This window comes from Stenella coeruleoalba (assembly GCF_951394435.1).
Source record: "Stenella coeruleoalba genome assembly, chromosome: 6".
Lineage (NCBI taxonomy): Eukaryota > Metazoa > Chordata > Mammalia > Artiodactyla > Delphinidae > Stenella > Stenella coeruleoalba.
The window spans coordinates 4105914-4133798 of record NC_137151.1 but is presented as its reverse complement, the minus strand read 5'-3'; the positions used below and the strand labels follow the sequence as shown (position 1 = coordinate 4133798).

At 54.6% G+C, this 27885-nt stretch overlaps 3 protein-coding genes across 5 annotated transcripts in view; 1 reads left to right on the top strand and 2 right to left on the bottom strand.

Moving 5' to 3' along the window:
* FAM168B (family with sequence similarity 168 member B) overlaps nucleotides 1-4954 on the top strand; it is a 37954-nt gene extending 33000 nt beyond the window's left edge. Inside the window, exon 7 of the mRNA XM_079923767.1 lies at nucleotides 421-4954. The gene's annotated coding sequence lies outside the window, so the exon portion shown is untranslated. The remainder of the gene's footprint in view (nucleotides 1-420) is intronic.
* Nucleotides 4955-5007: 53 nt separating this feature from the next.
* Nucleotides 5008-27885, bottom strand: part of LOC307187565 (rho guanine nucleotide exchange factor 4) — a 79374-nt gene continuing 56496 nt past the window's right edge. Inside the window, exons 2-11 of one of the 3 annotated variants that reach the window (XM_079923764.1) lie at nucleotides 25572-25711; nucleotides 14189-14368; nucleotides 13085-13261; nucleotides 12833-13012; nucleotides 11258-11490; nucleotides 10844-10973; nucleotides 9035-9166; nucleotides 7918-8161; nucleotides 7170-7247; nucleotides 5008-6628 (exon numbers count right to left, since the gene is read on the bottom strand). In XM_079923764.1, coding sequence (XP_079779890.1) covers nucleotides 6477-6628; nucleotides 7170-7247; nucleotides 7918-8161; nucleotides 9035-9166; nucleotides 10844-10973; nucleotides 11258-11490; nucleotides 12833-13012; nucleotides 13085-13261; nucleotides 14189-14368; nucleotides 25572-25711 — 1646 coding nt within the window. In that variant the 3' untranslated portion in view covers nucleotides 5008-6476. Of the gene's footprint in view, nucleotides 6629-7169; nucleotides 7248-7492; nucleotides 7556-7917; nucleotides 8162-9034; nucleotides 9167-10843; nucleotides 10974-11257; nucleotides 11491-12832; nucleotides 13013-13084; nucleotides 13262-14188; nucleotides 14369-18230; nucleotides 18301-25571; nucleotides 25712-27885 lie in introns of those variants that run through there. The other 2 variants (XM_079923766.1, XM_079923765.1) reach the window with 2 other exon arrangements.
* Nucleotides 18239-18557, bottom strand: SMIM39 (small integral membrane protein 39; the record flags this gene model as incomplete). Its single annotated transcript, XM_079923768.1, has 1 exon — nucleotides 18239-18557. The coding sequence occupies exon 1, from the start codon at nucleotides 18407-18409 to the stop codon at nucleotides 18239-18241; it is 171 nt and encodes a 56-aa protein (XP_079779894.1). The 5' UTR covers nucleotides 18410-18557.

Below are 27885 nucleotides of genomic sequence, written 5' to 3'. Positions count from 1 at the left end.
GGCCAGCTTGTGACTAAAGTGCATTTTTTTAAGAGGAGAATGGGAGATCTGTGTCATTTTAAATACTGCCAAGAAAAATGCTACCTGATGATCCAAAGGCAATGCAGCGTTTAAATTTTTGTCCTTATTGGGACTCTGCAGAGGAAAGAAGAAGGAAACCATGAGTTCTTGCTGTGCATCCTCTGCACTGTGTCCCTTACCTGGGCTGTGCTCTAGTCTCCTGCCCGCCTCCTGCAGGAAGTAGGACTCCAGTTGTAACTGGAAGTCTCTGGGGTCCGTGGGAACCAGCACGGCTGCCTCTCTTGCTGCTGCCCTTTTTGTCCTAGTGGATCTCCTCCTCCAGTTGAATGCCTCCTTTCCTGAGCAGTGGTGCCAGAGGAGCTGTGTGTGACTGTGTCCATCTTTCTCCCCACCCCCCAGGTTTGTGGATGGAGCTGTGCAGTCACATCATGGAGGTTCCACAGCTGGTGCTGCAGGCCTTGTGCCTCCAACCAGGACTTTCTTCTTAATGCTCTCGACACTTAGCTAAACACTACTACGGCCGGCCCAGCAGGTCCTAGCACCCTCAGTCTCCAACTGACTCTGTGGGTTGGTCTTAAAGCAAATCCTGTTTGGTGGGCTGCCAGGCAATTTTTTAGCTAACTGTAATGATAAAAAGGGAGTGTTAATCTGTTCTGAATCATATCTAGTTGAATGCATGTTAAAAAAACACAAAAACAAAGCTTGCTCAATCTACCTGCAGTGACTGATGCAGAACCATCATATGCAAAATCCAAAGGAATGGAAAAGTATTTTACAACTTGTATCACTAATGCACTGTTGTAATGTATGCAAAGTCTTAAAGTTATAAGTGTTAAAGTGAATTTCTTCATAGAGCATCTGAAATCTCTTTGATGATTCTTCAGCCTTTTGGGGTTGACGTGGGTTGCCAGTTGGAAACGTGGACTTCTAGTTTCCACCCATCTGTTCCTTTTGCACGGACTGCACTGGGAGAGAGTTGCAGGGACGGGGAGAGTGTGGGGAGGCCACCGCTGCTTGGGGTGCAGCCAGGTTAATGGCTTTCTCTCCATTTAGGCTTGTGGGGTCAGTGTGATGTGGACGTCCTTAGGGATTACCATGAATCCAGTTAGGGACACAAGGTGGTTTATGTATCAGCAAAGCAATTTTCTCTGCCATCTAAATTTTCATTACAAATCTCTTACAGATAGAGATGATGTTTTCTATATGTTTAATGGAAAAGTCCTATGTAGAGCTAAATTATTTTCCTGGGATGGGAGATATATGAGAGAACCAGCCACACTTGGAGGAGGTATTGGCCTCACCTTTATTTAGCTTAGAAAAATCATTCCTTTCCCCCCTACCCCCACCCGCCCGGGAAATGTCTGAGTCACCTGAAAACATATGTAGGCATTGTTGTTCTTCCTCTCACAAAGAAGGCAAAGACTTCATTCAGCTGTGTGTTATGAAGAAAGTTGTATATTTAAGAACTTTTAAAAGGGAACAGAACTTTATTGGATATTGATTGTTCCTTGTAGAGAGGCAGGGCTGTGGCTGTGTTTCAGCCCATGCACTTGATGGGGACTTGTCCTCTGAGACCACCTGGAGGGCGCTCGTGGAGATGGCTGTGGGGAGGTGTGAGGAAAGGGCTGGCGCCTGTTGTCTGTGAGCCCCTTTGGCCATCTCTTCTCGTGGCTGGGGACACTCAGCACAAAGCACGTGTGGACAGCAAAGGGCCAGGCAGCATCAGAACGTGTTTGCCTGCCAGAACTTATCACAGAAAGGATTTTGTGTTTAAAATCTGAATATTGTACATAAGAAACCAAGAGGAATTTTTGCCTAAATGTGCCCAACTTGTATCGATGGGTGTGTGTGTGTGTGTCTGTCCTCAGATGAAGTCGGAGGGGGTGGGGGGTGAGGGCTGTTCCCTTTCAGCGGTCTGTCAGGGGCGGGGGTGCCCCTGCTCCACCCCGTCGTCGTTTCGAGTGCTGTGGGCCTCAGGTGGGGAGGGCGCCTTTCTCTCCTTACGGCTCCGGCAGCTGGTCAGGGCTCCGGCACTGGGGTGGCGTTCAGCCCCGGATGGTGAGTGGATACCTGACCCCTGAGCCTTTGGTAACCTTATTTTTTATAGTAAGTACTCTTCATAGTTTTCTTTTTCACATTTTATTTTATAAGAGTTTTAGGAATATTTTTGCATGGATCATTGTAAACAGAAGATTTATTTCTAATGTCTGTAACATAGTGTGTTTACTGATAAGTACTTTAAATTGCTTCAAGAGCACTTAACCCACCTTTGTATGTGTGTATTCATATGTGTGTGTGTGTGTGTGTGTGTGTGTGTGTGTGTGTGTGTGAGAGTAGCAGCCATTTACCCCAGGCACACTGTCCACTTCAACTCTTTGTTGGTAATTCCATCTGTATAGTGGACGGTTTGTAATATCAATATGTTCTAAGGGTGCCAGGGGCTGAACAGAGAAGTTGGTTTCCCCAGTTTAGCGTAATAAGATAGGAGAAAATGAGAGTTTAGGATATGCTTTTTAAACGTCCCAGTGTGCGCACACACAGAAACACACATGCCACTACCTGTAAGGATTGGACTCATTTGAATTCAGGAGGAAGTTATGAGAAATTATATAGGCTGTTTCTTCCAGCTTGCCTGAGACTTGGCACACACAGGGTGAGTGTTTTCACGAGCACTGAATTAAATGGTGTTTTCAAGAGAAAGAAAAGAGTGGGTTTCGTTTTCTCCCCATTTACATCAGCTTTATAAACACTTTCCCCCCTGTAATTTCTTTAAAAATCTTATTTCCCTTTTGTGAAGTTGAGTTGGGAGACTTCATCAGATACTTTTGCATTATGGAATACATCTCTGTGGAAACCTTTTTAATTTTGAAACTATCGGCATCAGCTACCAAATATGGAAGGTAGATCTTGTCTAGCAGGTGAGAATCTGGATATAATGAATAGTAACAAAACTATCATATGTTGTAATTTTAGCAGCATTTAGTTCCAGTAAAATTAACTAAGGAATAGAGCTTCTGTTATAAAGTTGCATAATTTGATATCCTAAGCACAATAGTAGAACATTCAGAGAAATTCTGCATTTTTTATATGTGACATTCCTAATTTGAGAGTCTTTCAGCTAAATTACAGTTATTTTAGAAGTTGAGACAGGCAAGTAAAGGAACTAATTCCTATAAACATAGGTATCATCATGGATATATATTTTTTTTTTCATGAATATTTTTAAGAAATTTTATTCTTCAGCCTTCCCCTAAGGTTTAGAAGGTATGTTTCTCTGCTTAGGGAAATCTTGTTTGGATCTGGGCCAGGTGACTGAACGTTTCACGATGAGTGATGGTCCCGTCATCCTGCTGCCTTTGAGAACTGAGGCCAGCATCCGGGCCAGGGCCATTCATGGTGACAAGCACAGAAGCGCTTCCAGAATCTTTTACGTCTCTTGTGTTCACCCTTTTCTCAGCATTCTTATTGGTTTGGTTATTAAGCCTACCAGTTGTATTATGTGACTCTGTTTCTTGAGTGCTATGCAAATGTAGTATTTACAGGAGCCGAATGTGGTTCTGAGCTGTGGGCTGGACAACTGGTTGGTACGTGCCCTGCCCTTCCCAGGCTGGGCATGCAGTGCCTCGCTCCATCTGCTGGCATCGGCACTTCAAACAAGAGGAAACAGATTCTTGGGGCTTGGGATGTACTAATCTCTGGTAGTGCTGTCCTGCCAGCAGGTGGAGAAAGGATGGCAGGCACCAGACGCATCAGTATTGGGGCTTGCTTTTTAAGAAGGAAACCCAGACTTCTTCACCTGTCCTTTGTAAACATTTGGAAACAGTATTACTCAGACCAGTTGGGCCACCTTCTCCCTATCTGGCAGCTAACGGCTGGACACCCCCGTTCTTGCCAGCCTGGGCATTGCCCAGACGGGACGCCTGCCTGACTTCCTCTGGCCGTGCAAGGGCAGGCTTAAGGGTGTGGGGCTTGAGGTGGGGGGCAGCTTCTGGTTCTTCTCTTGGTGCTTTCTAAGGACGGGTGTGTCTCTAGAGAGGAGTGGTTGGCATAGGGGAAGGGTGGCCCGCGTGACTCTCCTCTAGCACATTTCACATGTTGGTATGTTTTTTTGTCCTGAGCTGTTTGTTACTCAACCTGAGCTTTCTGAAAGGAGCCTGCAGAGGACAGCCTGCAAAGGAGGGTCTGATCTTTTCAGGTAGAAAGTTGCAGAGTTGATCTTACATGTTTCAGAGGATTTGTCTCTTTCCCCACCCTATTCTCTTGAACAGAAAACCTCTGGGGTAATCTTATTTGAATCCCCGGGATCAAACGTCAAGTCACTTGGGACAGGGAGACGAGGAGAGGCTGGCATCTCTGTGCAGGGAGCCTGCAGTGAGCTTCAGGGGATGCTGTGCTCCCAGGATTGGTGTGTTGGAGATGACAAGTGTCTTGGCTTGGCCTCCTGAGCCCTGTTGGTCTCCTGTAGGTCCTCGTGCAGACCAGTGGTTGGTAGACCAGTTGGGCTGGACCTGAGGCCAGCTCTCATGTGTTCCTGGCGGGGTTACTGTGATGGCCACTCAAGAGAGACCCCAGGGAGCCACTGTTACTGACTAGGAAATTGGTTTTTGTTTTTTTTTAAAAGGATTTTGGAATACTGTTTTTTTTTTTTTAGACCGTTCTCATAGTACTTTTTTAAAACTTAAGTCAGCATTGTCTTCCAGTGTTAAAGGCCCCCCTCACCTCTGCATTGAACTTAAGGTGTCAATCAATACAAAGGAATGGAACACCCATCCTGAGCCAATTCCATTATGTGTAAATTCGTACTATTTTAATTTTTTATGCAATCTGATGAGTAGATGAGCTCAGATTTAAAATTCTTAAAAGCACGTTTATTGTAACAAGAATTGTTATGTATTAATACTGCAGTTTTCAATAAAGATTGACTTGTGTTGCATATTGTGATTTTCATGATTTTTCCCCATAGGTTTTGTCTCCAGGTGGCTTGGCCTGGATGGAAGGTGTAGTGTCTCTTAAGTTAGGAAGTCCAGGGGTTTCAGGCTCAGCCCCAGTGACCTGGGCAGTATGTACGGGTGTGAAGGTAGCAGGTTGTGGGTAAGGGGAGGGAAGCCACCCTTGTTCCTCCTCTTGTGGTCCTGTGGCCTGGGTCCTCCTGGGAGGAAGACACATCCTTCCCCATTTCACCAAGGAGGAAGGTGAGACCCAGAAAGATTACGGACTGCCTGTCCCCCAAACTCACTTCAGCTAAACAGACTGACTCTGGAAGCAGCCGGGCAGGGAGGTGCTGAGACAGCTCCCAGTTACCCGGAGCCTCTCTGAAGCCTCTGTCCACCAAAGCCCTGGGGGCCTAGCTCATTCCTCTAGTCTTAGGAAAGGCCTGGGGTAGAAACAGGTAAGTGGCAAGGGGACGGACGAGAAAATGCACAGAAAACAAGGGCCGGCAGCCAGGTTATTTTTCACAAGTTTCTTTATGAAATTAAATGTGGTTTCTGGCTTGGAGAAGGTGTAGTGCAAGAGCGACTGTACATGCTGCTGAACTCCCGTGGCCACAGGGGCGGCTCCGTGCCCCGAGCCAGGCCCTGGCCGCTCATTGGTGCCCCTCCTCTGTGGGATGTGGGCTTCCTTCCAACCCACATGCCCACCAGCCTCTGCGTGGGTCAGTCCTGGGTGCCGGGCCACAGAATTCAGTCCTTATGGCTTCTCACGCTCACTTAGGGTAAGGCAGTCTTTCTGTGTCCCTAACAATTCTTTTTCTCTACCGTTAGAAAAACAAAATCTGAACAAAAAATACTGGAACCAGGTTCTGGAATCACCCCACAGCTACAGGTGGACTGGTCACAAACCCTGACAGAAGTATTCAGCTGACTATGGTTTTCTTTCCACTATAAACAAACACATCACAAGTGAAGAGAGGGTGTCCAGCAGCCAGGAGTGTCTAGAGAGGGGCTGGGAAGCAAAAACGGGTGGGCTCTGGGCCAGATGTTTCTGTGTGCAGAATTCCTGGTTCCCACCCACCAGGGACGCAGGCTGCCTGGTTCACCAGCTGGGGGCCTGCAAGGAGAACAGGAGGGCAGAGGGGCACACAGCCTGGCTCTGCAGGTGGCCGAAGGCAGAGACGTCTCCTGCCCAGAGAAACCAGGGGCAGGAGGGACGATTAGATGTCCCAAGAAGAGGGTCCAAAGCGGCATTCTCACACGTGCTGGCCTGGTGGTGGTTCTGAGCTGTGGCTCCCAGGAGGCCCCGCACAGGCCGAGAGGGTGGCGGGAGGTTCACGTGCTGGGGGCCTGCCTCTCCAGCCAGCGTCTCCAGCGCCCCAGTAGTGGGGAGGAAACCGGGAATGGGGGCACCTCGCACCTCCCACCTCCAGTCTGCGTAACAGGCAGAGGAAGGCCGGGGAGGAAAAGCTGGAGGCCCGCCGGCGGGGCAGGTCCAGATGGTGCCATTGGCGGGGCGTGGGCTCACTTGCGGAAGGGCGCCAGCCGGCTGATGCTGTGCCAGAAGGTGGACGGCTTCCGCTTGGGCTCTGCCAGCACCAGGACCTGTTGCTGCGGCAGGCTGGTGGGCAGAGCTGGGTGCTTCTGGCGTGTCAGGTAGTAGGGCCGGCTGAGGGCTGGGCAGGGGAAGAGAGCAGGGGTCGGAGGTGTGTTGGGAGCCGCGTGGCACAGGGCAGAGCCTGTGGGGGCAGCGGGCCGTCCCCGGGCTGCCTCCAACACCCACCCTTGCTCCCCTGGGGCTGACCACACCCAAGGGCCTGGGCTGCCCTCCGTGGTCTGCAGGGGGGATGGCCAGGGGTCGTGGGAAGGCGTGAGGCCTGGAGCTGCTCTTGGGGGGGCGTTCAACGTTTCTGTAGGAACAGGCTGTTAGTTCCTTGCCACGAGGTGCCTAGGCCGGCTGCCAGGAAGCAGCCCTGCCTGGGGAAGGAAAAGCTGGCACCGAACAGCACCGTGCTGCTCCCGGGAGCCTGTGGGGCTAGAGAGCAGGAATACCCACCGCGTGCCTAAGCAGGCTTCCCCTCACCAGCGGCCCCTCACCACCAACCTTTGGGAACACAGACCTGCAAAGGGCAGTGGGCACCTCTGAGGACCCAGGCCCAGCTGACCCTGCTTTGGGCCGGGCTGCTGTGGGTGGAGGTGGGACCACCACCTGCTTACCTTTGGGCTTCCCGACAGCCTGCTGCTTGCTGGCGTTCAGCATGGCCTGCTTCCTCTGTAGCTGGGTGATGGAGAAGCCTGAGAAGGGGCCACAAATGAGAGCCACAGCTGCCCTCCCACACCCCCCTCCTCCCCCCCCGCCACAGTCCTCTTGTCCTGGCACCAGTGCAGTCTCTGTGCACCCGGCCCTGCCCACGGTACTCGGGGGCTCAGCATCCCGCCCCACCAGCCTGGCTCGGCCGCCCAGGCAGAGGACGTGCTCCGCAGGGGCGCTCTGGTGCACCTCTCGGCGGCCTCCCTCGTCACCCTGCCCCGTCGCTCACCCTGCCCGGCTCACCGACGTGGCTGGTGCCTACTGTCCTTTCTCGGCCCTGTGGAGGCGGCTCCTTTGCCAGATCCAGAACCGACCTGGTCACCGCCCAGCGTGATGGCCAGGGGCCCAAGGACAGGAGGGGAATGCCCTGCTCACGTGGGGCAGGGGGAGGCCTCTGGAGGCCGGCGCCCACCTCCCACTCCAACTGAGCAGAGGCTCCCACCCTATGGAGTGTGTGCACGCGTGTGGCGGGGGGCAGTGACCCACGCCTGGGGCCGAAGCCACGACGTGTTCCAGAGCCTCGCCAAACCCCGAGGTTCTGCCCGTGTGAGACCGGCCTCTCACAGTCCCAAGGTCATGCCGGCTCCCCGGCACGGGGGCACGGAGGGCTGGGTGGGCCCTCGCGGTGGGGCCAGGCCAAGCGGGCTCTCGCACCTGTCTCCTGGTCCAGCCGCACCTGGTCCCGCTCCCTGGCGAAGGCCTTGAGCCAGCGCTGCTTCTGCTCGGGCTTCTTGGCGCACAGCAGCTGGCTCTCCCCCGAGGGGCCGCAGCGCAGCCGGAAGGCGTTCCTGACGCTCACATGGAGCTCCCCGTCCTTCCCATCCTCCAGGTCCACCAGCTCCAGGCCATCCAGGTCCAGTCGGCCCTTGTAGTAGAGCACGTCCCGGCGGAGAAGGTCCTGCCAGAGACGCCGTGAGCCCCCCGGCCCGCCTGCTTGCCCGGCCCCGCGGCCTGAACCATCCTCCTGACCGCGTCCGAGGCCCTGCCTCACCTTCTGCCCTGTGACCAGAAGGGCCAGCGGGCTGCAGAAAGTGATCTCGGGAGGGAGAGCGAGCCTGGCTCGGCCCACGACCACATGCTGAACCCATGGCGAAGGAGGCGCTCCTTGAGTTAACATTTACTGGCTGGCCTGGGGGTCTCTAAACACACCCAGCCTCACGGGGAGGCAGCCACGGAGACAGGCAGCAGGCCAGGGCCCACAGTGCGCAGCAAAGGAGAGCATCAGTCTACCGAGGCCAGGCCAGAGCCAGCGCTCAGGAGGGCTGCCCAGCCACTTGTGCCATGTTTTGAAAGGGGAGTAGAAGCCAGCAGCGAAGAGGAGGCCTGGAGGCAGCTGGAACAGAGGATCCCAGGGTTGGGAAGGGGAAGCTGAGGTTTGCAGGAAGAGAAGAGCTGGCTTGAGAAGCGAGCAGGGGCTCTTCAGGAAGGAGGGTGTTCTTAACAGCACTGCGCGCCGGTCAGACTCTGAGGGTCACCCTCTGGTCCCTGGGCCACTAGGCTCACTCTGTAGACAGCCCCCTACCGTACGTGCGTGCGTGCGTGCGTGTGTGTGTGTGTGTCATTTGGGCAGCAGGGCCCCGGGGAGAGGAATTGTGTGTGTGTGTGTGATTTTCTCTGGGCAGCAGGGCCCCAGGGAGCGGAATCGCGCGTGCGCGCATGTGTGTGTGTGTGTGTCTCATTTTCTCTGGGCAGCTGCTCCCAGCCCTCGACCTCACTCCCTCCATTCCTGCTCTGAACAGGTCCATCTAGCAGGGAAGAGTGACTCTGGTACCTTCTTACAGTAGATGAGCTGGTGGTCAAAGAGAAAAAACATCCTCTGCTGGCTCTTGGCTTGTGGCTGTGTGACACGAGTCAGCTCCCCCGAGTGGATGAGTTCTGAGCTCCTGACCAGGAGATCTTCTCCCTGGGGGACCCAAGGGGAGCCGTGAGCTGAGTGCTCCCATCCTGGGGCTTAGAGCAAGGCTCGGCGTCCTGCCTCTACTGCTGGCTCGGTAGGTGGGGTCCTTACTGGCCCTGCCTGCCCACGGCCCCCGTCGGGCCAGGGTCTGCAGCGAGCAGCAGGCCATAGAGGAAGGGGTTGCTCTTGAAGCCCGAGGAAGTGGGGTGGAGTCAGAAGGCAGTTTGGCCTAGGAGTCGGTCATCTCCGTTAAATAAGGCCCCACAGCGGTCAGTGGCGTGAGCATTCGCAATGTGGCTAATCCCTATCAAGGTGTCATTTAGGAAAACTATACACCGATTTTTAAGACTTAGTATGAAATCAAGACTGTGACTATTTCACCAATGGTATTTTATATGTTGATTACACGTGGAAATGATATTTTGGATATACTGGGTTAAACGAAACATCATTAAAGTTAGTTTCACCTGTTTTTTTCTTTTTCTTTTTTGGCGGTACGCGGGCCTCTGTTGTGGCCTCTCCTGCTGCGGAGCACAGGCTCCGGACGCGCAGGCTCAGCGGCCATGGCTCACGGGCCCAGCCGCTCCACAGCATGTGGGACCCTCCTGGACCGGGGCACGAACCTGCATCCCCTGCATCGGCAGGTGGACTCTCAACCACTGCGCCACCAGGGAAGCCCCTTTTTTTCATTTTTAAGGTAGATCCTAACACATACAAAATTCCCTATGTGGCTCACACCGTGCTTTGATTGGACAGTGTGGCTCTAGAGAACAATTAGACCTGGCTGGAAGTCACTTCCGAGGCCTGTCTTTTAAAGGGGGTTTCGGAGGTTTTCCTCTGGCTCAGTGTTACTTAGTACCTGAATTCCTATCATCAGACTTCACACTTTCAGATGAAGCCCTACTGCGCCCAGTTCCTCCAGGAAAATGCAAACCACAGCCAGGCGCTATTGGCAGCCATTCAGTTTGAGATAAGTGAGTTTGTGAGGGTCCTTGGTCAGGGCTGGGCCTCAGAACCAATCATCAGGAAAGCAAAAGCCAGGCACCCAAAACAAAACACAAATCAAACACTCAGCCCCCCTCTCAGGGAGTCTAATTCCGTATTTCTAGGATGGGGCCTAGGAATCTTGTTTTTTCACAGATTTTACGGTTGGTGGGCGGGGTTGGAGAGAACAGGACAGGACCGTCGCCGTTAGTTCAGGCATCCGTGCTGCCTTAGAAGACGAGACTGGCCCACGTGAGGGGATTGTGTATGCCAGGAAAACGGAACCAGGAGGCTCCTCCGACTGGTGGCAATCCGTCTCTGGTCACACTGTGGCAAGCCTGGCCCCTTCTGTTGGGAGCCCCAGAAGTTAACTTGAACTTGGGGGCCCAGCCTGTCCCCAGAGGCTGGCTGGCTGCACCCTGAGAGGAGCATGTGGCATTTTACACGTGCCCTGAGCTCTTCACCAGGAAGGAGGCCAGCAGGCCTGCTCCGGGAGCAGCGCTCAAGGCCTGGGGCTCGGACACGGGCCGGGCTGGCCCTGCAGAGCCCCAGCTCTCCCTCCTGACACTAGCTCCTGTTTGCTGGCTCCTAGGAGCATGGCCCCCTGCTTCAGCGCCCTCCTAGGTTTCTCAGGGGCAAGCATGGTTTTAAAGCCAAGGCCAAGCCCCACGGCATTTTCTGGGGGTGTTGGGCCCTCACCTCCCAGTCCTCTATGGAGCTCTGCCACTGAGCGATCTTGTCGATGTTTTCAAGTCTCCGTTTCCGTTCGTTGATGAGCTGGGCCACATTCTTCATGGCATGTAAGGCAGCTTCCACGTCCTTGAAATCCCTGGGGCGGAACAGAGGTGGAAGAGGGCTTACGAGATCCCTCTGGGGCTGTGCCCTTGGGCCATTTCTCCACCCATCAAGTGCATACCCCCATCTTCTCCATAAAAGAGGCACAGAGCAGAACTTAATATCCTATTCAACTTTATTCAGCCCAGCCCCTCACTGCAAGGACAGCTCACGAAGGCTGGAATTGTTGTACGTTTCAGTCTGTGCTGTCACCCCAGTGCCCGCAGTAGTGCCCAGCACACTAAAAGCCTCAACAAACCTCCCCCAGCACCCTCCTACCTGTGCTGGGGGTGCGTGTACTTGAGCAGCTCAGCCAGCTGCAGAGGGTACTTGCAGATCTTCTGCACAGGTGTCAGCAGGAAGCCGTCCAGGGAGATGTCGATCATCTTCTGCAGCAGCCGGCAGGCCTCGAAGAAGTACACGTACTTGCTGAGCTTGGCGAGGCGCGAGAGCTCCACGCAGGCGTTGGGGTGGTTGTTGCAGTACTCTGAGTAGATCTGGAAATCCGCTTGCTGTGGGCACAGCTGGAGGTGAGGACGGCTGCCTCCTGACCCCACCAGGCCATGGGCAGTGTGGGGGCGGGGGCGGGAGGCAGCTCAGGGAGCCCAGGCTCTGTCTACCTACGTCTTTGGGCACAAGCCACGCAGAATCGTGCCCAGGGACGTGAAAGACCCCAGAAAACTCAGGCATGCGCTTGCCTGTCGCCACCTAGCTTTCTCTGCAGGGCCCTCAGCAGATATTTTGACAGTACGCCAGGTTTCTGGGTGAAATCAATGATACTAATAAGGAAGGGATATCACGGCCCAAAAGGCGAGAGAGGGAGATTAAGAGAGACCCCGACGGCTGTGCCTCCCGGGCTGTCTTCCTCCTCAGCCCAGTGTTTTGCTTCTTCCTCACAAAGCTCTGGCCTCACATCTGAACACAGCCGCTGTCAAACTTTACTCAACACCATGTGAGAGAGATGTATCCACGTTGCGTGTGTTGTACGGGAGACTCACTGTGCCTGCTTTTGTGTGTAACTTTCATCTACCTGGAGCCAGAGGGAGACCTAGGTCTGACCTAGGACTTCGTGGACTTAGGTGGAAAAGGAGGGTAGCTGGCTGCCTGGCAGGCTGCTGTGATGGTCCCACTGGGTAATGCTGATAGCGTGCCTGTTAGACATGCCGTTTCCCATTCCCTTGTCACAACTCTGCCTGATGAATAATACAGGACCCAAATTCCCACACTCACTCAGGTACCCAGACCCACCACCTGCTTCTGAGGTCACCCTCCTCAGCTTTCCTCCTGCCACTGGAGAGGGGTGGAAGGGCCTCCCCAACCCCCCACTGCTAGCAGTCGGAAAGGAGCCCAGGTTGTCCTTGATGGGCTGAGCTAGGCATCCTCTGCTCAGCCCCACATGACTGCCACAGGAGAGGGATGAAAACAAGGAGTCCACCTAGCCCAGATGAGTCCAATGAACCTTGGCTAAAATGTCAACTGGCATTTAGAGTGGAAGTAAGAACTAATTCAACCTCAATTCCAGTGTGCTTACTGTGAGAGGAATCCCAGAATTCGCTAGAACAGCCCTTAGGGTGTTCAGCAGGTGGCCCAGCCCACCTCTGTCCCAAGCAGATCCTTTCCGGGGCCAAAGCCTAGGCCTGCCTGCTCCAAGGAGCCTTCTCCAGCTTGGTTTGCCCACCTCACCCCACCCGGACCCCCAGAAGCAGAGAGACTTCCAAAGCAGAGTGGAAGGGTGACAGCGGTCGGGGCCAGGGATGGTGGGGCAGGGCAGAGCCCCCAGCAGAGATGGGGGGTTCAGGGGCTACCGCACAGGGTGAGGGCCTCGGAGGCGGGGTCCCAGGGCGGGCTGCTCACGTGTTCCAGGAAGCAGGCGCCCAGCTCGCTCAGGTGTGGCCGCTCCCGGTTGAACTTCTGCTCCAGCGCCTTCACGAAGGCCTTCTGGCACCGGTAGATGTCCTCGATGTTCCCGAAGATGGTTCGCAGCTGCTCCTCGCTGAACATGTCCACGCGCTTGCGACACTGCCTGAGGTAGCCCTGGGGGCGCGGGCGGTCAGGCTCACCTCCGGGTCCCCTCCACCCCCGGCCCCGCCAGCCCGCGAGCCTCACCTCGCAGATGTCGCGCAGGTGCTTGATGTAGTCCCGCTCGGTGCTGAGGATCTCGTTGATGACGTTGGTCCGCATCTGGTCCTTGCTGCTCTGCGCCTCAGCCCCGCCGTGCCCGGCCCCGCCGTGCCCGGTCCCCAGCGCCGCGTCGTCCGCTGGCTCGTCCTGGTTCACCCGCAGCTGCAGGCAACGCGGCCGGTCAGCGTCCCCCGGGACCGCAGGGGCAGGAAGCCGCTCCGTCACCCGCACAGTGCCCGCAAGGACAGGAGACGCCAGGTCCGAAGGCGCCCCGTTCCCCGGCCTCCCCCTTACATTCGGCTCTGCGAGGCATAGTGCTCAGAACCGGGCACACGCTCACTGCAGGGCCTCTGAACCAGCGCCTGCTCATACTGGGCCCTCTAGGGGCTGTGAAGGAAGCAGACGGGTGATGTGGCCTTGCCAGCTCTGGGGCTGTAACTAGGAAAGGCCCCGGGTGCAGAGAGCGCTGTTCCTCCGGGAGGTCTGGGGCAGGAGAAGCACTCCCCTCCCCACGGCCCTCTGCCTGGTTTGGAGCCTGCGCCTGGATTCCTTCCCTGGAGACCAAAGGCTGCCTTAGGTCTGGGTTCGCTCCCGCGATCTCTTGGGTTAAAGACTTAGCTTGTCCCTGCCTCAGTTTCCTCAGGCGTAGCGATGGCTCCCAGATCCCAGGACTGTTGTGAAAGTTAGAACTGAGATGCCCCGCGCAGATGGTCTGCACAGCGCTTTGCAGATGCCTGGGAAGCCCAGCTGGCTGTGGCGGCTGTACTCTAACACACAGACCCCCCCCCGCGCCCGGAGGGGACCACTTTTCTGACCCGTTCTTCACTGGCCGCTGAGGACTCCTGGAGGGAGGGGCAGGGGCAGGGATGGAGTTGGTGGTGGCGCAGGAGGAAGGCTGTGTCTCGATTCCCAGGCTGGGCTTCCCGACACCCACCCGCCCACCCAGCCCCCAGCCTGCAGTCCCAGCGCAGCTATGAGTGGGAGGTCCACACACAGCACCCCAGACCCCAGAGCAGTTTCAGGCTTGCACTGCTGAGCAGAGCCAGCTGCCTCTTTACGGGGCTAGGTGAAGCTCGGGCCAGTGCGTACCCGCACAAAGCTTGCTGGAAACCAGCCCTCGCCGTCAGCGACCCGGCCCCACCACCACTCTCTGTTGGTGGCATCCATTACTTCGATGACGTCCCCGGCGTTGAAGCCCAGTTCCTGGTCATCCATGGTGACATGGTCCCAGAGTGCTTCAGCACAGACCACACTGCCATCACTGATGAGCTGTGGAGAGAACCAGGGAGGGCAGGTCACAGGGGTGAGGGTGTTCCTGCCCTCTGTCTCCCACCCCTGGGAAGGGGGGATCCTGACTCGTGGTACAGAGGGGCAGACGGAGGCTCCCTCTGAGCCAGCCGCTCTTCAGGAGGCAGGGCTGTGCCCAGGGCATGTCTAGACTGGCGGTGAACTTGATCCTTGACTGCTAGAATCCTGGGGAGCCACAGAATCTGAGGGCGAGCATGCTGCCCCCTCCTGCACACAGGGCACACCTTCTTCCCGTCCCCCCGGGCCGTGATTAAACTATTGCCTCTCAGCTTCCCCCGTGTCTCTGCTGTGCTCCGTGATGCTGGCCGGGGGCACTGCCGGCTGCATCTCTGCTTGTGCCGGCCGTCCCCTGTGGCATCAGAGGGGACCTGAGAACTGGAGAGGGAGGGGGCTTGCTCCTTCCTAGTGGCTTCTTGTGGACCTGCAGTCTACCACCTGATTAGCAGCAAACACCGCTTCCCCAGGTCTGCTGGTGCCCAGCCACTGCAGTAGCTGGATCCGGTCTGCAGTGTTTTTTGAACGCCTGCAGAGCCAGTCTCGGCCCCCTCGGCACCAGCTGAGCAGCCCCCCTCCTCAGAGTTCTAGGCCTCCAGCTCACAGAATTCTCAGTTTTAATTACTCCAGTCTAGTTCCTTCATTCCCCAGCTCTAGAGAGGAAGGAACATCTCGCAGTTGCCACCTCTGTCACAGAAACCTCAGGGCTGTTCCTGAGCACTTCATGACTGAGTCACCCACTTTACACCTGGCTGACAATTCTCTATATTAATTTCTCTCTCCGGAAATGACTGGCGTGGTTCCTCCCTCCCGCATGATCAGAAATCGCATTAGGAGGGACGCTCCCCTCCCAGGCAGCCCTTGTGCTCAGAGCTCCGTTTTGCACTGGGCTGACTCCTCCCTGCTCATGTAATGTGGGCTGAGTGTCTACTCCGTGAATGACGAGTGGCTCTGTGAGCTTCGGGCAGCCCACCTCCTGAGCAGTGGGCTGGGGGCTGCCCAGGAGGTGAGGGTCGTGCCCCTCGCTACTGGGACCAGGTGTCGGCTCTGACTGTCACAGACCTGAGCTGGCTCTTTGGCTAAGCAGTCAAGGCCTTGGGGCATCACCAGACACGGCCTCTGTGCTGTTTCCTCCTCTGAGCTGCTGCCCAGCGGGGGGTCACTTGTCTCCACGGCACCCCAAAGGGACAGGGTGAGAAGCAGGGGGTGCTTGGGTACTGGAGCACACTCAGGCTGGGCCCTTCCTCCAGGGTAGGGCCTGAGAAAGCACGCTCACAAACCACCATGAGATTCTTCATGTTTTCTTGGGTTTAAACCTGCTCCAAACCCCAGTGAAACCACTCTTCAGAATAATCCACAGCTTATGTGTACACCCATCCTCACAGCAGCAGCTGTTCAAGGGCTGCAGATTCCCGTGGCCCACCCAGGGACCCTGGGCAGACAGCACTGGGCTAATCCTGGGGGCTGCAGGCCTCCTCAAGAAACCACTGTACTCATCCCAGCTAAGAAGACCTACTACAGGCTTGTCCTCTTCTGCAGGGAGAAACCTCCAGGCTGCAGTGCGGCCAGGATGAGACCAGAGGATTCAGTGAGGCCACGTGAGAAGAGCTGGCCAGCTGCAGCCCGGGAGCAGGCATCAGGCTGGGCGGCCCACAGCCGGCACACGGGCACAAGCAGGCTGCCATCCAGCCCTCAGAGGATCTGGCCCTAGACCAAGAGGAAGCAGAGTGGCTCAAAGGTGGTGCAGTTGAGCCAATGAGGACGTGGCTGCAGGTGAACATTCCCGTACAGGGACAGTGACCAAGGGTGACTTGGCCCATCAGGATGGAGACTATTTGGGAAGGCCTGTACGTTCTGAGTGATGAGTTACGGAGACTGGGGAGGGTTCACCCCTGGAGCTGCTTTCGTAACCTGAGGTTTGAATCTGGCAGGGAACAAAACTTCTGGTTTATTAAGCTTTGTAGTTTTGATCCTGGGGAAATGGGTGTTCTGAGACTCCCTGTTCCGGCACGCACCTGCCAGTGCACATTCACAGGCTGGCCAATGGGATGCTACACTCTGATCTCTTGAGAACAATCTGCTAGATCGCAAGCGGATGCCGTCCATCCTCAGGTCACACGAGCTGCACACGCTAGTCTCCAGGACAGCGTGGAGGTAGTCCCCACTGCTAGAGCCCAGGCAGGGAGGAAGCACTGCAGACACACCCCACACAGCCCAGCTTCTGACCAGTTCCCGTCCCAGGTTAGTCCCACATGATATTAATCAGGTCAGGCATCTCCCCCTGTCCCCACCTTCCCTCAAATGAGCCCTGAGCAGAATCCCCGCTCGCATGGCCCAGTGCCTCCTGCCTGCTCCCGCTTTATCCCGCCAGCCTTTGCGGAGAGGTGCGGGTCCTCCGCAGGTGGTCTCCTGCTCAGCTTTGGGAAGGGCTCCAGGTGTGGGGCAAAGGGGCAGGCTTCCTTACGCCTTTATGGACAAGCCCCCATACCCATCCTGACCCGTCACCTAGAAGCCCTTGATGGCAGGGGGTAGGGTAGGGTGACCTTTGTCACTTCCTTGTCCCAGCGACTTGCTGGGCACAGGGGACTTGATAGACACACAGCCATGAGCAACTCCCCTGATATCCCTGTGCCTCGGTCCCCATCAGAACCCAGAGTAACAGTGTGCTGTACCTGGGTCACCAGTCTCCCGTGTAGATCCACAAATAGGAGGTGCTCAGACAAGGCACAGCTATGACATTAACCGTTTATGTGACGTCACTAAGACAAGATGCAGCTCCAAGAGGTCAGAGACACATTCCGCTTTCAGGACAGCCTGGAGGCTGCCAGGGCCAGTGCTGGGTGGGCTTCTGGACAGAGGCCCTTCCTGGCACTCTGTCTGAGGTGCAGCTGCACTGAAGCCAAAACTCAGGCTGGGCAGGCCCAGGGGCGAGGGTTCCGGGCTCCCTCCTGGCCTGGCAGTGGGGAGCATATGCTGGCTCTGAGGTATGGGGTGTTTATGTGGAGGCAGGTGGGGGACTGTCCCGGACGGCGGGGGGCAATTTCAGGACGAAGACAAGCCAGGGACAGGGTGCTGGATCCCCTTTTGTGCCTCTGAGAGTTTGACAGGGCTGGGAAAGCCAGGCTCTGCCTCAAAGCGCCCCCACCCTCCCCACCCTGCCCCACCTCCCAGCTGTCTCACACATGCACGCTGGTGGAGGAGTCCATGCCGACAGTCTGGGAACACAACGCAGATCCCACGGGCCCCCGCACACGCAGCCCAGGGATGCCCACCTGCAAGGGTCAGGGTGGGGGGCGGCCTGCCTGCAGTGGGGGGCACGCTGACTGAGACCACTTATCTAACACCTGAAGTGGGAAAAGCAACTGCAGGCAACATAAGCAGAGGAGCCCACTCATCCTCAGACATCTCTCAACCCGCACAGAAAGGCATGTCCAGATCCGCTCACACGGTGGTCACATGTGCGAGGTTCCCTGACAACCAGACAGCTGCGGCCACAGCGGCATCTGCCCCCTCAGTCTCACACACACACACACACACACACACACACACACACACACACACACACACACACACACACGAGACAGACATTAAGGACCCCATGGCACATGTGTCACCGCGCCCCTAAGTCACCCACCCGGCCGTGCCCCGGGGGACGCGCACACAGACGGGCCCCAGCGCACGGGTTTGAGGTGTAGGCCTCCCCTCGTGGGGAGGTGCAGGGCTCTCGGGTACCCGCCTTGGGCAGCTGGGGGCTGGGGCGGCCACAGCCGGAGCCGGGCGGCAGGAAAGACGCGCAGCGGCGGAGGGGGCCCACACCGGCGCCACTCACCCCGGCGGTCAGCGGAAGGCCAGCAGGAATATCAGCACGACATTGATGAGCACAAGCAGCGCCAGCACGGCGAAGACCACCACGCGCTGGGCGCCGGGGGGCAGGTTGCAGCGCAGGAGGGCGCGCAGGACGCTCCCGGGCGGCGCTGGGCGGCGCCGGGACTGCGGGGCCCTGGCCATGGCGCCCAGCCTCCCGGCTCCGCGCGCCCGGGGATCCCGCCGCGACAGGGCGGCCGCGGGGCTGCCGGAGCGCCCAGAGCGGGGGCGGAGCCGCCGCGCTCCCCGGGCCGGGGCTTCTCCCTCGCCGCGCGCGCCGCGTCCCCCAAGACCCGGCCCAGCGACCCGGCCGCCGGCGGGGGGGGGGGCTGGGGGCGGGGCCGGGGCCGGGCCGGGCGGCTCCCGCGTGCGCCGCGTTCGGCCCGGGGCGCCTCCACCCGAGGGGTCTCCGCGGTCCTGGCTCCGCGCGGGCCAGGCGCATAGATGACCACGGTGGCGCTTAGGGTGCCGGGGGCCAGGGGTTCTGAGTCCTAACACCAAGGGCTGCCCTTGGCCCCGACAGCACAGATGAGTAAATGCGGCTCTGAAAGGTCGATTTGCTCTGTCATAAACTCGTCCAGGAATTTGAACTCTGGACAGACGGGCGGATCCGTGTTGAGATGCTCCAGAAAGGCCCTGACTCAGAACCTCTCCTACTGACCTTGCCCATCAGAGCGGCATTTTGTTCCTATGGGAAAGTAGCTGGCTTCTTCAGCCGCTAACCCTCCCTCCCCAGTTTCACTGAGGTATGATTGACAAAAATTGTATATATTTAAGGCGTACGACTTGATATACACTGTAAAATGACCACCACAATCAAGCCACCGTGGTGGCTGGATTACCATTTCCATCTCCTCACAGAGTTACCGTTTTGTCTGTGTGGTGAGAACACTTTAAGAACTAACCACTCAGCAAATTTTAAGTACAATACAGTACTGTTAACAATACTCACCATCCTGTACATGAGATCCCCAGAACTTATTCATCTTGCGTAATTAAAACTTTGTGCTCTTTGACCAACATCTTCCCATTTCTCTCTCCCCCAGCCCCTGGCAGCCAGTCTACTTTCAGATTCTGTGAGTTTGACTTTTAGATTACACATATAAGTGCAATCATGCAGTCTTTGTCTTTCTGTGTCACTTAGCATAATGTCCTCTAGGTTCATCCACCTTGTTGCAAAGGGCAGGATTTCCTTCTTTTTTAAGGCTGAATAATATATATACCACATTTTCCTTCATCCATTCATCCGCTGACGGACACTTAGGTGTTTCCATATCTTGACTATTGTGAATAATGCTGCAGTGAACAGGGGAGTGCAAATATCTCTTCAAGATCCTGATTTCATTTCCTTTGGATATACATCCAGAAATGGGATTGCTGGAGTGTATAATAGTTCTATTTTAAACTTTCTGCAGAACTTCCACACTGTTGTCCAAAGTGGTTGCACCAGTTTACATTCCCAGCAACGGTGTGTAAGGGTTTCTCTTCCCGCATCCTCAAGAGCACTTATCTTTTGTCTTTTTAATAATAGCCATTGTAAGGTGTGAGGTAATGTCTCATTATGGTTTTGGTTTGCCTTTCCCTGATATTTGAATGTCCAGTAACGTTGGGCATTTTCTTTTAAGAGATGTCTATTCAGGTCTCTTTGCCCATTTTTTAATTGGGTTATTACTATTATTATTTCTGGTTTGTTTTTTGGGTTCTTTTTTTTTTTTCTATTGAGTTGTGAGTGCCTTAGAGATTTCGGATATTAACCCTTTATCAGATATACGGTTTGCAAATATATTTTCCCACCCCATAGGTTGCCTTTTCACTCTGTTGATGGTTTCTTTTACTGTGCAAAGCTTTTTAGTTTGATGCAATCCCACTTGTCTATTTTTGCTTTTGCTGCCTGTGCTTTTCAAATGTGTCATATACAAAAATCATGGCCCAGAACAATGCCAAGAAGCTTTTTCCCCTGTTTTCTTCTAGTAGGTTAATGGTTTCAGGTCTTACATTTGAGTCTTTAATCCCATTTTGAGTTGATTTTTGAGGGTCCAATTTCATTCTTCTGCACGTGGTTCAGCAGCTTTTGAAAAAAACCCTATGTCAGGTACCCGGGGGTTTCTACTGCCTCCCAGACAGAGCTTGCAACCTTAACCTTGCAGGGCTCAGAGCTCATGAGCAAGCCTGTCATTCCATCCACAGTGAGGAGCTCTGTCACGGTCACCGAGCCCCTCTGATGGGTCAGGAGGCAGCAGCTGAGGGGGCCGAGGAGACTGAAAAGCAGCTCAGAAGTGGGCAGAGGTTTCCAGGCTCCATGCTCAGCTCTGAGGCTCCTGGGGCAGGAGAAGCCCATGGAGGGATTACGTGCAGAGGCTGGGTGTTCCCTTGTGGGTGGCTGTATGTTCAGGTTCCCTGTGTGTGTGCCAGCTCTACACGCGAGTGAGTAGAGACGATGGTGCCTGTGGACGTCACCATCCTGCTGAAGAGTGCAAGTGGACGCCGGGATGTATGTGCGCAGGTGGGTACCTGTGTGTGTGGCAGAGGAGGGTTGGGACGTGTCCAGAGAGGCTGTCTGCCCCCCTCAGATCGGAAGGTTCAACTGGGCCTATCTGTCTAGTTGGGGGAAAGAGTCTTCTTTTCCTGCCCAGTTCTTCAAATGACTGGCTCAAGATTTTCTCCCTTCAAGCTCTCACAAGGATTGTGGGGACTCCCTATTGCCCCAAATCCCAGCACTGGTAAGACTGTGTGACGCCTCTGGTGGGGTGTGGCTCGGACCCCTGACTTGAGTCATTGTGCCCCTGTGGTTGCAGAGCCATCGGACACCCAGGAAGGCGGGCACGGTGGGCTGTGTGACCTCAGGCCACCAGTCAGGGTGGTTCCAGGAAGCCACTGGTCAGCGCAGCACTGAGCGCTGTGGGTCTGCAGGACCTTCCTGCTGCTGCCTGGCCTCGGGGGCGAGCTTCAGGACTTCAGCCACGGCTCAGCTCTGGGATGACGCTTGTGTCCCCTGTGCAGCTGAGCAGCCTGGGAGACGTTAAGTGGCAGAAGAACCTTGAACCTGGGCCGGGATGGAGGACTGAGAGGTGGCTTCTGCCCCACCCCGGGGCACCCAGCCTTCAGATCCCGGTGATCTGGGTGTACGGCAGGGAAGATAGTAGCAACAGTATTTGTGTGTGTATTTCATGACCAAAAACAAAGCCAAAAAAGCTTGAAAACAAAGGCGTAGGCCCTTGAAAGATTCAGGCTGAGAGGATCCAAGCCAGGGAGGAGTAGAAGAGGCAGCAGGGCCTGGCCCGCCAGGCTAGCTGGGTGAGTGTGTAGGTCTGGGAGGGGCAGGACTGCCGTGGAGGGGGTGACCTAGGTGTCCGGGACATGGCTTCAGGAGGGTGAGGGAAGAGGAAGGCTGCTCTGGGCTGCTGGCCATGGGCACTTGCAGGCCTGGCGCTGGGGTCTCGAGCTGCTCCTGCCCCGTCTCTCGGAGACCTACGTCCGTTTGTCACCCAGCTCAGGGCGCGCGTGAGGGGTCTGGAGCCCTGACCAGTACTGGGCTCCTCCCTGGGGCCGGGGAGGGGGTGCAAGAGCTAAGTCAGGTGTGGGGACAGATAGCCACGGTCACAGGCACCAGGGAAGGCAGAAACTCCTGGATGGAGGGTCAGACTGCCTCCAGGAAGGGGTGGTCGCAAGCCAGCCTCGCATCCTGCGGTGTTCTCTAAATGCTCCACCAAGAAGTGCTGGGAGTAGGTGGATGGCCAGACTGTCTTCTGTCCTTGGTGACCCCACGGCCTGGGGGCCCGGGCCAGTCCGGCTTCCCACCTGCTGTGCTGGCCGAGTTACCGGCAAAGCTCCTTTACGCTTTAAGCCCCAGGTTGGAGAACAAGCTTTATGTCTGTCTGCCCTCTAGTCTGGGTGTCATCTTCTCTCCGCAGGATGATCCAGGAGCTGCCCTCAGCGCCCCCTTGCCCTCCTGGAGCAGGTCTACACACAGGTGTTTGGAGGGGAGCTGGACATTCGAAGGCCCTCAGCTCTGTGCAGCAAGTGGGCAGAGCTGAGGGGAAGCCCAGCTCCACACGCCTGCCGTCCTCCAGCACAGCTTGGCCTGGCCCGGAGGGGAGACTGCAATCTGCAGGGTGGTGGCTGAGCACCAGGAGACCCCAGGCCTCCTGGCTGGGGGCCGGTCCCATCTCACAACTTTGGGTGGGGAGGTTAAAAAGAAACAAGAACAATGTCTTCCAAAGACACTGCCTACTTTCAGCCCTCAACTCTTCAGAAAAAAAATCCCTGGGCTAAGAATGTCCTCAGGCCTGACCTCAGGGGTGACGCCAGCTCAGCAGAGCATGGCCGGAGCTGTGGGAGGCAGGGAGAGGGTGGGAGGGGGGTGAGGAATTGGGCAGACAGGCCCAGGCCTGGGCCCGGGTCACGGGCATCTGGCGGGGACAATACTGAAAGGAGAGGGGACACTTCTGGGCCCTGACGTTAACTCATGCTGCAGGAACTGGACAGTCACAAGGCACGAGGCACAAGTTAGGGGCAAGGGATACAGGATGAACAAGACATCTCCTTCCATTGGGGCACATGCAGACGAGGCCAGGTGCCCACAGACGTGCAGTGCCTGCCGTCACCCCAGCGGTCAGCTCCCGGAAGGCAGGACGATGTCCTCTGCACAGCTCTGTCCCAGACCTGAGACACTGCCTGACACACACTAAACACTCAGTAAATGTGTGTCACATGCATGCAACACACACACGCACACCTCACACTCAGATCTTCACATGGTCACACACACACGCTCCTCATGTACCCAGGACACAAAAGGGCTTCGCTGCCCCCCCTGCATCGCCTGCTCTTCAGGCCAGCTGGTTTCGGTTGCCTCCTGCTTAGGAAATTGAAGAGTGATCCCTCCTTAGGTCACCAGGAACTAGACAGTGTCCCAATTTAGAACATGACACCAACGTATTCTTAGAAAATACAAGTGCACGTGTGAGTTTAGAGCAAGCCAGATGCTATTTAGTGTGGACTTCTCTCTGACACGTGTTGCTTCTATCATCTCCAAGCCTGAAACCCACACTGACCACCAGTAAGCCTTCTTGCCTCACACGCAAGAGCTGTGCATGCCAGAGGGGCCGGGGATGCAGAGCAGGATGTGCTGATCTCGCAAGGCTGGGGGAACCAGCCTGTCATCGGAGAATCACCTCTTATGTCTCTCTGGAGTTCCTGATAAGGTGAATCTATTTAATGCTGCCCAGGAATCGTAACGAATACAGCCTTTCCCGGGTACCCAGTACACATGGGCACGGTGACTCTCCTACATGCCAGTGGGGCCCAGGGGCCTTATTCACCCCACACGGAGGAAACAGAGGCCCGAGACGGGAATGACCTGCAGCAGGTCCTCCACTAGCCAGCAGCCCAGCCCCTGCCCCATGTCAGCCTTGTATCACTGGAGGGGCTCTGCTGCCTGGCCTGGCCGTCCTCCTCGTGGCATGCTGCATCCTCACCCCACCCTGGGTGCTCGCCCAGGGTCCAGGGAAGACCAGCACCCTGGGAGCACTGAGGGCTCTAAACACAGGTACAACACCACCACGCTGTCCACTCAGTAACCTCAAATACCAGGCAGGACCTTTGAACCAAACAGGAAACAAATTCTCTAAGCAGCTAAAATAGGTCCTATACAATTCATGGTCTCAATTGCCTTCATTGCCCTTGGCCAGAGCCTACTTGTTCTTCTAGAGCACTCCTGGCTCTTGGCTTTCGTCATCCAAAGACCTTAGAATGGACACATTTTTAAGGGCCAAAAAGGCACCTCCCCGCCAGCAGCATGATGTGATGGACCAGATTCCACCACTAGGTAGGAGATGAACAGCTATAAAAAGTAGACACGAGAGCTCTAACGACGCAGCACTGATGGCCAATCAGATAACCCCACACAGAAAGCTTTATGTTACTATTCCTTCCTCATTACCATCTGCGTCATTGGAGGTTGACCGCCCACTGCGTGCCACGTTACTTGCGTTTGTTCGTCCTCCTGTAACTGTACGGTCATCCTATTTTACAGCTCAGCACTCAGAGCACTACTTGCTCAGATCTCCACACCTGGTCGCTGGCAGGGAGGAGCTCTCATCCAGGTGTGAGAGACTCTCCCCCTGCCCCACATGGCCTCCCACCGTGGCTGGGCCCCAAGACTGAGGGCGGCTGAATCTTCAAGAAAAAGCAAACTATTCTCTGTGAATTCTACTAAGATGACATCATTTTGGAGCCCCTTCCATTCAAAATAGTTTATGAGAAGCACTTAAAGAAAGGCTTCATATATTGGAAAAACCAACTTATTTGGATGCTTATTCCTTATGCATCATGGATTTTGATGAAATCATTATTTAATGGCTACTTTAAATCATCATTCAGAGCCGGGCCTGTGGGAAGCGCTGGTGCACTGGTGACTGTCAGGTAGGTAGTGAGGACACCACACTCCCGAAGGGCTCCAGAAATGTCAGAAGCTAACTGTTTGTACACTGATCTCCTCGTGAAGGGAAAATCTTCTGCAAGATCGTGGGTGGTCTGATTCATTTTAGTGAAGCAGAAATACATTTCTATCATGGCCAAGAGGAGAATGTGGTGCTGTTATGGACATGTGCTTGTGCCAGTTACCTACCACATTATGTTCAACAGCCTTCTCCAAATTAAGTGAAAAAGAAGATGGGGAGAAAATAGAAGTATGAGTGAGAAAAACAGAGGAGTGTCCAGGTCTCGAAATTTCTCCTTCCTTGGAGAATACAAAAGGAGGACTTGGCATGGGGACCAGTTTTGCCTACATAAAGTTTCGTACTGATTTCTTCTGCTTAGGTAGGAACAGTAAAAAGTGGTAACATATACTGCACAGTTGTCATAGCAACAGCAATACTCTTTAAGCTCTTGGAGTCAATAGGGAAGAAATCACGTGCCTTGCCCAGGTCCTGCCCAGGCAACTAGTTGAGAGGTCAGGGGCTAAGCCCTGGCCTCCTTCCTGCCAAGCAGAGCTTCTTCCATCCAGGACAGTGTTACAGGAGTTGCATCACAGGTCCTGGGTACCACACCTGCTATTCTGGGTTCCTTCTAGGCCCCTTGAGGGCAGAGGGGAGGGTCCTGGATTTGACAAGCTCTGCTCGTGGACACCACATTCTAAAGTGAGAGCCACAGGCTGAACCTGTGTGGAGTGCACACCGGTGCCACTGTCATCTGCTTGGAACACAGACTGTGGACATCCAGGCCTGCATGAACGTGCTGAAGTCGCCCTGATGGCCAGGTCGTGCGTTCCAGCCCCATCCCTTCACCCATGCAGCCCTGACCCTACCTCGTTGATGGCCAGCTGCTCGCCGCCCCCTCCAGGGTGGCTGTAGTGGTGGCTGGAGCTGTGCACGTCCTCGTACAGGTCCTCCTCACTGCCTGCCTCATCCGCACGGAGCGCCGTGTCCAGAGCTCCATCAGGGAGGGCTGGAAGGAGAGAGAGAGCAACTGCTAAAGGGCAGCAAGGGAGGGGACATGCGGAGAAGGAGACGAGCCTTTCCGGGATAAACGCTCCTTCTGTAAGAGGAGGGAGAGGGTCTGGGAGCCAGGTTCTCACACCATTCTTGTTGCAAAAACACAGTCTGGTTGAAAAAGTGCACTGGTCGACTTTCACACATCACTGTAAATCACCTACCATTCGGTCCCCACCAGCTCAGTAAACAAGGACACACAACTATGTGCCGTGGCATGACACTCGAGTCCCCTCCCGTTGATTTCAATTCAAAACCACTTACCAGTGTGTCAGGTACACATAGTATACTTTACCATACCTCATACATGGCATAAGGCCCTTAAAAATGCTAACAACTTCTTATTAAACATATATGTATATATCTCCAAAGAAATATACAGTATATACATGCAAATATTGTTTGAAAATTAATAAAATGAACACCTGTGGCACTTATCATGTTTTAGAAAATTCCAGAATCTTAGAATTCAACCTCCTGTATATCCTACTCCAATCCCATTCCCCTCTCTTTCCTTTAGAGATATCCAATATTTCAAGCTTTCTATAAATTATACAGGCTGTCTTTGTTTTAGCATTTATTTCTGTTGAGTTTTGCATGGTTTGACCTCATATAAACAGAACCATCCAGTAACTTTTCTTCTCTGACTGGCTTTTTTACTCAACAGCTCATGTAGTTGTGATGATTCAGTCTCCCTGACGCACAGTCTTGCATTTTGTGAGTATGTGCAGCTTTGCAGGTGCACTGCACTGCTGCAGAACATCGGGTGTTTCCCATGCTGTTGCTGGTACAAATGATGCTGCTGCAGACACATCCACGTACCGCTGGGCATGGATCGCAGACTTTCTCCCAGAGTTTCCCAACCTCTTTTTCATTATTACCCCCGCCCAAAGAGCCTTTTATACATTGTTTTCCTATTGACCCCAATGGAATTTTAATACCACGAATATACTATATATTTTAAAGTCCTGTTGCTCTTTGGAGGATCACAAACCATTGTAATAGCTAAGATTTTCGCCCTCTTGGATGCAACCATTACCCGTGGAGTGAATTCATGCTCCTGGGTATAGACACCTAGGTATGGCATCCCTGGGTCCTGGGTATGCCAAACTGTCCCCTAAGCTATCCTATCAACTTAGACGTCAGACAGTGTGTAGGAATGTTTCCAACTCTACATCCTCCCAACTCTTGGGATGGCCATTGTCAGTTTCATTTTTGACAGGCCGATAGGTATGAAATGGGATCTTAGTGTAGTTTTAATTTAAAACTCCTGCTTACTAATGTGTTGAACATCTTATCTTCTATGTTTATGGATTATCTGTATTTCCTTTAATGTGAAGTGTCTATTGAGTGTTTATTTTTAATATAATCATTAATGTAAAAATATATTTCTATGTATGTATAGTTTATATACATACACTTTCCCCCTCTATTCTGGATACCCATCTGTGCCACAAGTGTAATCTCCCTGTTTGTGGCATGTCTTGTCTCTTTAAAAAAATTTTTTTTTAATTTTATTTTTGGCTGCGTTGCTTGGGTCTTCGTTGCTGTGCGCGGGCTTTCTCTAGTTGCAGCGAGCAGGGGCTACTCTTCATTGCAGTGCGTGGTCTTCTCATTGCAGTGACTTCTCTTGTTGCAGAGCACGGGCTCTAGGTGCACGAGCTTCAGCAGTTGTGGCCCACGGGCTCTAGAGCGCAGGCTCAGTAGTTGTGGCGCACAGGATAAGTTGTTCCGCAGCATGTGGGATCTCCCTGGACCAGGGATCAAACCCGTGTCCCCTGCATTGGCAGGCGGATTCTTTAACCACTGCGCCACCAGGGAAGTCCCAAGATGAGGACTCTTTTCTAAAAAAGTGTAACCATAGCACATATCTAAAACAGACTATAGTCTATTGAAAGTTGTCTGTCATACCTTTTCCTCTAAGGCATTAAAAAATCTTTTTATTTTGAAATAACTATACAGTATAGGGTGTTCTGACTCTACTGCAGAGAGGTCCTGTGTCCCCTTCACCTAGTTTTCCCCAATGATTATATTTCATATGACTCCAGAAAACTGCCCTTGGTACAAAACATGTAAATGGTTCTATGTCATTTTATCACCTGTGTAGATTTGTGTAACCTCCACGGCAAT